The sequence below is a fragment of the Myxine glutinosa genome, chromosome 8 (genome assembly GCF_964187855.1).
Source record: "Myxine glutinosa chromosome 8, kmMyxGlut1.1, whole genome shotgun sequence".
Classification (NCBI taxonomy): Eukaryota; Metazoa; Chordata; class Myxini; order Myxiniformes; family Myxinidae; genus Myxine; species Myxine glutinosa.
In genome coordinates this window covers 163,185,094-163,196,653 of record NC_136268.1, presented here as the reverse complement: position 1 = coordinate 163,196,653, position 11,560 = coordinate 163,185,094, and the positions used below count along the sequence as shown (strand labels likewise).

General features: G+C 53.4%; 1 protein-coding gene across 1 annotated transcript in view; it reads right to left on the bottom strand.

Annotated features, from left to right (window-relative positions):
* LOC137433231 (glutamate receptor ionotropic, delta-1) overlaps positions 1–11,163 on the bottom strand; it is an 889,585-nt gene extending 878,422 nt beyond the window's left edge. Inside the window, exon 1 of the mRNA XM_078784012.1 lies at positions 11,073–11,163. Within this exon, the coding sequence (XP_078640138.1) occupies positions 11,073–11,163 (91 nt within the window). The remainder of the gene's footprint in view (positions 1–11,072) is intronic.
* Positions 11,164–11,560: the final 397 nt, after the last annotated feature.

Below are 11,560 nucleotides of genomic sequence, written 5' to 3'. Positions count from 1 at the left end.
TGTTTAATGTGTTAGCTCTTACACGAGCATCGATCTTGTATCCCCAAAAAAATATAAAAAATAATCAGTCCATCAGTCTTTCTGTCTGTCAGTCCGTCCGTCAGTTTGTCCGTTCGTCAGTGTGTCAGTCAGTCCGCCAGTCCGTCCATGAACACTTGCAACGTCTTCTCCGAAACGGCTGATGGGATTGTGACCAAATTTGGCACAAATGATATTTGTTGTGTTGCACCTCCAGTTTGTTCATGTCATTAAAAAAATTGGGGTCGAGGGGTTTCTCCACGGGGGAGGGGAGGGGTGAGGGGTGCCCCCAAAATAGGGTCTTTTTCAGTCTTATGATGACATTAGTATGATTCTCAATGCTGCCCTTCCTCCGAGTAACCATTGAAATAGGTTACAATACCGTGATACTTTTAAAATACCTTTAGTCGGTGTAGTATACTGCTTTATTCTACCAGGTGAATGCCTAGGGGTATTGCCCCTATTTTTATATCATAAAACTATATTTTGACAAAAATGGCTGGGATGGGTGTGTCGGGGAGTGGGAGGGGGGTTGGGGTTTGGGTGAGGAGGGATTACAGGTACTCGGAAAATGTCAGGGGGTCGGAAGGGGGTTGTGGTGTGGGTGAGGGAGGATTACAGGTACCCGGAAAATGTCAGGGAGGTGCAAGGGGGGTTGGGGAGTGGGCGAAATGGGATTACCGGTACCCAGAAAATATCAGGGGGATGTGAGGGGGGTTGGGGTGTGGGCGAGGGGGGATTACAGGTACCCGGGAAATGTCAGGGGGATGTGAGGAGAGTTGGGGTGTGGGCGAGGGAGGATTACAGGTACCCGGAAAATGTCAGGGAGGTGCAAGGGGGGTTGGGGAGTGGGCAAAATGGAATTACCGGTACCCAGGAAATATCAGGGGGATGTGAGGGGGGTTGGGGTGTGGGCGAGGGGGGATTGCAGGTACCAGGGAAATGTCAGGGGGATGTGAGGAGAGTTGGGGTGTGGGCGAGGGGGGATTACAGGTACCCGGGAAATGTCAGGGGGATGTGAGGAGGGTTGGGGTGTGGGCGAGGGGGGATTACAGGTACCCGGGAAATGTCAGGGGGATGTGAGGAGGGTTGGCGTGTGGGCGAGGTGGGAATACAGGTACCCGGGAAATGTCAGGGGGCTGTGAGGAGGGTTGGCATGTGCGCGAGGGGGGATTACAGGTACCCGGGAAATGTCAGGGGGATGTGAGGAGGGTTGGCGTGTGGGCGAGGAGGGATTACCGGTACCCAGGAAATGTCAGGTGGATGTGAGGAGGGTTGGCGTGTGGGCGAGGAGGGATTACTGGTACCCAGGAAATGTCAGGGGGGTGTGAGGGGCGTTGGCGTGTGGGCGAGGAGGGATTACCGGTACCCAGGAAATGTCAGGGGGATGTGAGGAGGGTTGGCGTGTGGGCGAGGAGGGGTTACCGGTACCCAGGAAATGTCAGGGGGACTGTGAGGAGGGTTGGCGTGTGGGCGAAGGGGGCTTACAGTTACCCTGGAAATGTCAGGGGGATGTGAGGAGGGTTGGCGTGTGGGCGAGGAGGGATTACCAGTACCCAGGAAATGTCAGGGGGTGTGAGAAGGGTTGGCGTGTGGGCGAGGGGGGATTACAGGTACCTGGGAAATGTCAGGGGGATGTGAGGTGGGTTGGCGTGTGGGCGAGGAGGGATTACCGGTACCCAGGGGATGTGAGGAGGGTTGGCGTGTGGGCGAGGAGGGATTACCGGTACCCAGGGAATGTCAGGGCGATGTGAGGAGGGTTGGCGTTTGGGCGAGGAAGGATTACCGGTACCCAGGAAATGTCAGGGGAATGTGAGTAGGGTTGGCGTGTGGGCGCGGGGGTACTATAGGTACCCGGGAAATGTCAGGGGGATGTGAGGAGGGTTGGCGTGTGGGCGAGGAGGGATTACAGGTACCCAGGATATTTCAGGGGGATGTGAGGAGGGTTGGCGTGTGGGCGAGGAGGGATTACAGGTACCCGGGAAATGTCAGGGGGATGTGAGGAGGATTGGCGTGTGGGCAAGGAGGGATTTCCGGCACCCAGGAAATGTCAGGGGGATGTGAGGAGGGTTGGCGTGTGGGCGAGGAGGGATTACCAGTACCCAGAAAATGTCAGGGGGATGTGAGGAGGGTTGGAGTGTGGGCGAGGAGGGATTACCGGTACCCAGGGAATGTCAGGGGGATGTGAGGAGGGTTGGCGTGTGGGCGAGGAGGGATTACCGGTACCCAGGAAATGTCAGGGGAATGTGAGTAGGGTTGGCGTGTGGGCGCGGGGGGATTACAGGTACCCGGGAAATGTCAGGGGGATGTGAGGAGGGTTGGCGTGTGGGCGAGGAGGGATTACAGGTACCCGGGAAATGTCAGGGGGATGTGAGGAGGGTTGGCGTGTAGGCGAAATGGGATTACCGGTACCCAGAAAATATCAGGGGGATGTGAGGCGGGTTGGGGTGTGGGCGAGGGGGGATTACAGGTACCCGGGAAATGTCAGGGGGATGTGAGGAGAGTTGGGGTGTGGGCGAGGGAGGATTACAGGTACCCGGAAAATGTCAGGGAGGTGCAAGGGGGGTTGAGGAGTGGGTGAAATGGGATTACCGGTACCCAGGAAATATCAGGGGGATGTGAGGAGGGTTGGGGTGTGGGCGAGGGGGGATTGCAGGTTCCCGGGAAATGTCAGGGGGATGTGAGGAGAGTTGGGGTGTGGGCGAGGGGGGATTACAGGTACCCGGGAAATGTCAGGGGGATGTGAGGAGGGTTGGGGTGTGGGCGAGGGGGGATTACAGGTACCCGGGAAATGTCAGGGGACTGTGAGGGGGGTTGGCATGTGCGCGAGGGGGGATTACAGGTACCCGGGATATGTCAGGGGGATGTGAGGAGGGTTGGCGTGTGGGCGAGGAGGGATTACCGGTACCCACGAAATGTCAGGGGGATGTGAGGAGGGTTGGCGTGTGGGCGAGGAGGGAATACCGGTACCCAGGAAATGTCAGGGGGATGTGAGAAGGGTTGGCGTGTGGGCGAGGGGGGATTACAGGTACCCGGGAAATGTCAGGGGGATGTGAGGAGGGTTGGCGTGTGGGCGAGGAGGGATGACCGGTACCCAGGAAATTTCAGGGGGATGTGAGGAGGGTTGGCGTGTGGGCGAGGGGGGATTACAGGTACCTGGGAAATGTCAGGGGGATGTGAGGAGGGTTGGGGTGTGGGCGAGGGGGGATTACAGGTACCCGGGAAATGTCAGGGGGATGTGAGGAGGGTTGGCGTGTGGGCAAGGAGGGATTACCGGTACCCAGGAAATGTCAGGGGGGTGTGAGGAGGGTTGGCGTGTGGGCGAGGAGGGATTACCAGTACCCAGAAAATGTCAGGGGGATGTGAGGAGGGTTGGAGTGTGGGCGAGGAGGGAATACCGGTACCCAGGAAATGTCAGGGGGATGTGAGAAGGGTTGGGGTGTGGGCGAGGGGGGATTACAGGTACCCGGGAAATGTCAGGGGGATGTGAGGAGGGTTGGCGTGTGGGCGAGGAGGGATGACCGGTACCCAGGAAATTTCAGGGGGATGTGAGGAGGGTTGGCGTGTGGGCGAGGGGGGATTACAGGTACCTGGGAAATGTCAGGGGGATGTGAGGAGGGTTGGCGTGTGGGCGAGGAGGGATTACCGGTACCCAGGAAATGTCAGGGGGATGTGAGGAGGGTTGGCGTGTGGGCGAGGGAGGATTACAGGTACCCGGGAAATGTCAGGGGGATGTGAGGAGGGTTGGCGTGTGGGCGAGGAGGGATTACCGGTACCCAGGGAATGTCAGGGGGATGTGAGCAGGGTTGGCGTGTGGGCGAGGAGGGATTACAGGTACCCAGGAAATGTCAGGGGAATGTGAGTAGGGTTGGCATGTGGGCGCGGGGGGATTACAGGTACCCGGGAAATGTCAGGGGGATGTGAGGGGGGTTGGGGTGTGGGCGAGGGGGGATTACAGGTACCCGGGAAATGTCAGGGGGATGTGAGGAGAGTTGGGGTGTGGGCGAGGGAGGATTACAGGTACCCGGAAAATGTCAGGGAGGTGCAAGGGGGGTTGGGGAGTGGGCGAAATGGGATTACCGGTACCCAGGAAATATCAGGGGGATGTGAGGTGGGTTGGGGTGTGGGCGAGGGGGGATTGCAGGTTCCCGGGAAATGTCAGGGGGATGTGAGGAGAGTTGGGGTGTGGGCGAGGGGGGATTACAGGTACCCGGGAAATGTCAGGGGGATGTGAGGAGGGTTGGGGTGTGGGCGAGGGGGGATTACAGGTACCCGGGAAATCTCAGGGGACTGTGAGGAGGGTTGGCATGTGCGCGAGGGGGGATTACAGGTACCCGGGAAATGTCAGGGGGATGTGAGGAGGGTTGGCGTGTGGGCGAGGAGGGATTACCGGTACCCACGAAATGTCAGGGGGATGTGAAGAGGGTTGGCGTGTGGGCGAGGAGGGTTTACCGGTACCCAGGAAATGTCAGGGGGACTGTCAGGAGGGTTGGCGTGTGGGCAAAGGGGCCTTACAGTTACCCTGGAAATGTCAGGGGGATGTGAGGAGGGTTCGCTTGTGGGCGAGGGGGGATTACAGGTACCTGGGAAATGTCAGGGGGATGTGAGGAGGGTTGGCGTGTGGGCGAGGAGGGATTACCGGTACCCAGGGAATGTCAGGGGGATGTGAGGAGGGTTGGCGTTTGGGCGAGGAGGGATTACCGGTACCCAGGAAATGTCAGGGGAATGTGAGTAGGGTTGGCGTGTGGGCGCGGGGGGATTACAGGTACCCGGGAAATGTCAGGGGGATGTGAGGAGGGTTGGCGTGTGGGCGAGGAGGGATTACCGGTACCCAGGATATTTCAGGGGGATGTGAGGAGAGTTGGCGTGTGGGCGCGGGGGGGATTACAGGTACCCGGGAAATGTCAGGGGGATGTGAGGAGGGTTGGCGTGTGGGCGAGGAGGGATTACCGGTACCCAGGATATTTCAGGGGGATGTGAGGAGGGTTGGCATGTGGGCGAGGAGGGATTACAGGTACCCGGGAAATGTCAGGGGGATGTGAGGAGGGTTGGCGTGTGGGCAAGGAGGGATTACCGGTACCCAGGAAATGTCAGGGGGGTGTGAGGAGGGTTGGCGTGTGGGCGAGGAGGGATTACCAGTACCCAGAAAATGTCAGGGGGATGTGAGGAGGGTTGGAGTGTGGGCGAGGAGGGAATACCGGTACCCAGGAAATGTCAGGGGGATGTGAGAAGGGTTGGCGTGTGGGCGAGGGGGGATTACAGGTACCCGTGAAATGTCAGGGGGATGTGAGGAGGGTTGGCGTGTGGGCGAGGAGGGATGACCGGTACCCAGGAAATGTCAGGGGGATGAGAGGAGGGTTGGCGTGTGGGCGAGGAGGGATTACCGGTACCCAGAAAATGTCAGGGGTGTGTGAGGAGGGTTGGCGTGTGGGCGAGGAGGGATTACAGGTACCCGGGAAATGTCAGGGGGATGTGAGGCGGGTTGGCGTGTGGGCGAGGAGGGATTACCGGTACCCGGGAAATGTCAGGGGGATGTGAGGAGGGTTGGCGTGTGGGCGAGGAGGGATTACAGGTACCCAGGAAATGTCAGGGGGATGTGAGGAGGGTTGGCGTGTGGGCGAGGAGGGATTACAGGTACCCGGGAAATGTCAGGGGGATGTGAGGAGGGTTGGCGTGTGGGCGAGGAGGGATTACCGGTACCCGGGAAATGTCAGGGGGATGTGAGGAGGGTTGGCGTGTGGGCGAGGAGGGATTACAGGTACCCAGGAAATGTCAGGGGGATGTGAGGAGGATTGGCGTGTGGGCGAGGAGGGATTACAGGTACCCGGGAAATGTCAGGGGGATGTGAGGAGGGTTGGCGTGTGGGCGAGGAGGGATTACCGGTACCCAGGAAATGTCAGGGGGATGTGAGGAGGGTTGGCGTGTGGGCGAGGAGGGATTACAGGTACCCGGGAAATGTCAAGGGGATGTGAGGAGGGTTGGCGTGTGGGCGAGGAGGGAATACTGGTACCCAGGAAATGTCAGGGGGATGTGAGGAGGGTTGGCGTTTGGGCGAGGAGGGATTACAGGTACCCGGGAAATGTCAGGGGGATGTGAGGAGGGTTGGCGTGTGGGCGAGGAGGGATTACAGGTACCCGGAAAATGTCAGGGGGATGTGAGGAGGGTTGTCGTGTGGGCGAAGAGGGATTACCGTTACCCAGGAAATGTCAGGGGGATGTTAGGAGGATGGCGTGTGGGCGAGGAGGGATTACAGGTACCCGGGAAATGTAAATCAGTGTAACTTGAATGGAAAGTAAAAGTCAACTGTTATTTACAAATAAAAACTTTTCTTTTTAATCAATTCTGGTTTCTGAAGAATATTCAAGGTAAACTTTTGTCACCTGTCATGCGGAGATTATACAATAAAATGGAGGATTATTTTTGGGTTATCTCCAGGTGTACCTTTATCTCATTATTTTGGGTCCTTTCCAGGTGTACCTTTATCTCATTATTTCGGTTCTCTCCAGGTGTACCTTTCTCTCATTTTTTGCAGTCCAGGTGTACCTTTCATCTCATTTTTTGGGGTCCAAGTATACCTTTATCCCATTATTTTGGTTCTCTCCAGGTGTACCTTTCTCTCATTTTTTGCAGTCCAGGTGTACCTTTTATCTCATTTTTTGGGGTCCAAGTATACCTTTATGTCATTATTTTGGTTCTCTCCAGGTGTACCTTTATCCCATTATTTTGGTTCTCTCCAAGTGTACCTTCATGTCATTATTTTGGTTCTCTCCACGTGTGCCTTTCTCTCATTTTTTGCAGTCCAGGTGTACCTTTTATCTCATTTTTTGGGGTCCAAGTATACCTTTATGTCATTATTTTGGTTCTCTCCAGGTGTGCCTTTCTCTCATTTTTTGCAGTCCAGGTGTACCTTTATGTTATTATTTTGGTTCTCTCCAGGTGTGCCTTTCTCTCATTTTTTGGGGTCATCCCTAGGTGTAGCTTTATCTCATTATTTTGGTTCTCTCCAAGTGTGCCTTTCTCTCATTTTTTGCAGTCCAGGTGTACCTTTATGTTATTATTTTGGTTCTCTCCAAGTGTACCTTTATCTTATTATTTGGAGTCATCCCTAGGTGTAGCTTTATCTCATTATTTTGGTTTTCTCCAGGTGTACCTTTGTCTTATGCAGTCCAGGTGTACCTTTATCTCATTATTTTGGTTCTCTCCAGGTGTACATTCATCTCATTCTTTTGGTTCTCTCCAGGTGTACCTTTGTCATTATTTTGGTTCTTTGTCAATCCATCGCAAACAAAGAACCCCCGAAATTGTACTTTTGTCATTATTTTGGTTCGTTGTCAATCCATCGCAAACAAAGAACCCCCGAAATTGTCAGGTGCTTGTCGGATACCTGGGGCATATTTCACGGGGTTTTACTCAATCCCTCGATCCTGCGATAACAAGTTAGGAGGAAATTTCATTTACAACAGGTATGAAATGTTGTATCCCAACATGATAGGAATGAAATGTCGCATTCCAACATAAACTTATGAGCATTTATTATTTGGTAAAATTGCAGCGAAAGGGGTTTACCTTTAATCCGAACAATTTGATTGGCTAAGATCAGGGGTTTGAGCCCTGATATTGTTAACAACAATTATAAAAAGCGACATTTAAGCCGGCTGACCACACGTGGTGTAATGGTAAAAGTGATATACGTGTCACATGAAATTTAAGCCGGCTGGCCACACGTGGTGTAATTGTTAAAGTGATATACATGTCGCATACAATTTAAGCCAGCTGGCCACACGTGATGCAATGGTTAAAGTGATATACGTGTCACATGTAATTTGAGCCGGCTGGCGACACGTGGTGTAGTTGTAAAAGTGATATACATGTCGCATGTAATTTAAGCCGGCTGGCCACACGTGGTGTAATTGTTAAAGTGATATACATGTCGCATGCAATTTAAGCCAGCTGGCCACACACACGTGATGCAATGGTTAAAGTGATATACGTGTCACATGTAATTTGAGCCGGCTGGCCACACGTGATGCAATGGTTAAAGTGATATACGTGTCACATGTAATTTAAACCGGCTGGCCACACGTGGTGTACTTGTGAAAGTGTAATTTAAGCCGGCTGGCCACACGTGGTGTGATTGCTAAACTGATATATGTGTCACATGCAATTTAAGCCGGCCGGCCACAGGTGGTGTAATGGTTAAAGTGATATACGTGTCACATGCAATTTGAGCTGGCTGGCCACACGTGGTGTAATGGTTAAAGTGATATACGTGTCACATGCAATTTAAGCCGGCTAGCCACACGTGGAGTAATGTTAAAGTGATATATGTGTCGCATGCAATTTTAGCCGGCCGGCCACACATGGTGTAATTGTTAAAGTGATACACATGTTGCATGCAATTTAAGCCGGCTAGCCACACGTAGTGTAATGGTTAAAGTGATGTACGTGTCACATGCAATTTGAGCCGGCTGGCCACACGTGGTGTAATGGTTAAAGTGATATACGTGTCACATGCAATTTAAGCCGGCTAGCCACACGTGGAGTAATGTTAAAGTGATATACGTGTCGCATGCAATTTAAGCCGGCCGGCCACACATGGTGTAATTGTTAAAGTGATACACATGTTGCATGCAATTTAAGCCGGCTAGCCACACGTAATGTAATGGTTAAAGTGATGTACGTGTCGCAAGCAATTTAAGCTGGCTGACCACACATAGTATAATGGTTAAAGTGATGTATGTGTCGCATGCAATTTAAGCCGGCTGGCCACACGTGGTGTAATGGTTAAAGTGACATATGTGTCACATGCAATTTAAGCCGGGTGCAGGAAGGGTGTCGGAGTGAATTCAATTCAATGTACAATGTGCGCTGAGTGGGTTCATCAAAAATGTAGTGGTTTGAGAGGGTCATTAACCAGTGTGGCAGCTACATTCAAGTGTAAGGTGTGCACAGAGGGAGCTGCAGATGGAGGAAATGGGGAGTTGGATCTTGGAGACGGCGTGAAGCTGGAAGGTGTGAAAACATTTTGTTACCTAGGAGACGTGCTGAATGGAGAAGGTGGATCAGACTCGGCAACGGTTGCTGGAGTGAGATGTGCATGGAAGAAGTTTCGGGAACTGAGTTGCGTGCTGATGAGGAGGGGAGTGTCGTTGAAGCTGAAGGGAAAGGTGCATGCTGCATGTGTGAGAAGTGTTATGATTTATGGGAGCGAGACATGGGTAATGAACGTAGAGCAGCAACGAAGGCTGGAAAGGGTGGAAATGCGAATGGTTCGACGGATGTGCGGAGTATCGTTGAGAGAGAGGAAGAGAAATGATGAATTGCGAAAGACGATGGGAATATTGCCTGTGATTGATGCTGTGAAGAGGGACATGTTGAGATGGTTTGATCATGTGTTGAGGAAGGATGAAAGTGACTGGTTGAGAAGAGTGATGGAAATGAATGTAAAAGGAAGTAGAGGATGGGGAAGACCGAGAAAGACTTGGCTAAAGATGGTGGAAGAAGAAATGCGGGCAAGGGGGTTAACAAGGAGAGATGCAGAAAATAGGGCAAAATGGAGAAGATTGTCATGGGGACCGCAAGGCTAACCCCCGCTCTTGCAGGGAAAATGGCCTTAAAATGCATGTTGTATGCAATTTAAGCCGGCTGGCCACACGTGGTGTAATGGTTAAAGTGATATACGTGGCACATGTAATTTAAGCCGGCTGGCCACATGTGGTGTAATGGTTAAAGTGATATATGTGGCACATGCAATTTCAGCCGACTGGCCACATGTGGTGTAATCGTTAAAGCAAAATGTGTGTCGCATGCAATTTAAGCCAGCTAGGCACACGTGGTGTAATGGTTAAAGTGATATATGTGTCGCATGCAATTTAAGTCGGCTGGCCACACGTGGTGTAATTGTTAAAGTGATATATGTGTCGCATGCAATTTAAGCCGGCTGGACACATGTGGTGTAATGGTTAAAGTGATATATGTGTCGCATGCAATTTAAGTCGGCTGGCCACACGTGGTGTTATGGTTGAAGTGATATACATGGCGCATGCAATTTAAGCCGGCTGGCCACACGTGGTGCAATCGTTAAAGTGATGTACGTGTCACATGTAATTTAAGCCGGCTGGACACACGTGGTGTAATTGTGAAAGTGATATACGTGTCACATGAAATTTAAGCCGGCTGGCCACACGTGGTGTAATTGTGAAAGTGATATACATGTCGCATGTAATTTAAGCCGGGTGGCCACACGTGGTGTACTTGTGAAAGTGATAATTGATATACGTGTCACATGTAATTTAAGCCGGCTGGCCACACGTGGTGTAATTGTTACAGTGATATACGTGTCGCATGCAATTTAAGCCGGCTGGCCACACGTGGTGTAATTGTTAAGGTGATCTACGTGTCGCATGCCATTTAAGCCGGCTAGCCACACGTGGTGTAATTGTTAAAGTGATATACGTGGCGCATGCAACATTCCCGACACGGTGACCATTAGGAGTTTGTGCACGGAAATGTTTCCAATAAATCCTCGCGCTCTTTCTTGCTCGATCCTGGGAATGCGATCTCCGATCATCGACACCGATGATGATACCAAGTTTGAGGTGACACATTTCATCCCATGACGCATCGATCTGGACTACCCTAACCCCCCCCCCCCCCCCCAATTACCCCCTCCCAGCTCTGCGCTGCGGGGGAGTCTGTACTGCCCGAAAAGTGCCCCGGGGGCTGCAACGCGCACGCAGGTGCATGCGTTTCCCGCATCTCCCAAATCCACGTCACCTGAGCGATAGCACCCTGATTACCTGGGCCGTCATTCTTTAGGGAGAGGATTCTGGGAATGGACTCGTTTGTAACGCACGAGAGCGCACACCTTGGATGGGTCACCTCGGCTGGCACCGCGTCACGAAACGAGCCCAATGTTCGGCGCGCATACACAGGTAGACGTTTTGATATTTCCTTGAGGTGGGGCTAAAGAACAGGTACGAAGATCCCTCCCGAGAGCTGAGTGCGCGCCGACATCTGGCAGGTAAGCGCGTGCCCGACGCGGCAAAACCCACCTATGTGAATGATCGAGTCCGCGGAAGCCAAAGCGCAGCAGCCGGAAAACGTCCCGAGCACGAGGAAGCAGAAGCACCTGGAAACTCCCATGGCATCGCCTTTCCGCGCCGACTGGGCCGTGTGGGGCGCGGCGCGGGTCCGGGCGCGGGGAGGCGGCGGCTAGCGGTGCCCAGAGCGGAGCTCCGGCATTGCGGGCTCGCGTCACGTGTCTGCACCGAGCACCCGCGGCACCACCACCGGGACACGCGCTCGATACCAGGCCGACGTGCACGTGTGGAGTCCGCACCTGCTCGACGAGCAGCGACTCCGTACCTACGATGATACCAACGCGAAGAAGAAGAAGAGGAACTTGAACCAAGATAAGAATATTAATGGTAATAGCGCAGACGTGTTCCAAGCGCCGGTCCGAGTACACGGCTCGGGTTCGGCTCTACGCGGAGTGTGCACCTGCACGGACGACGAGGTGCGTGCGCCGTGAGCCGAGCCT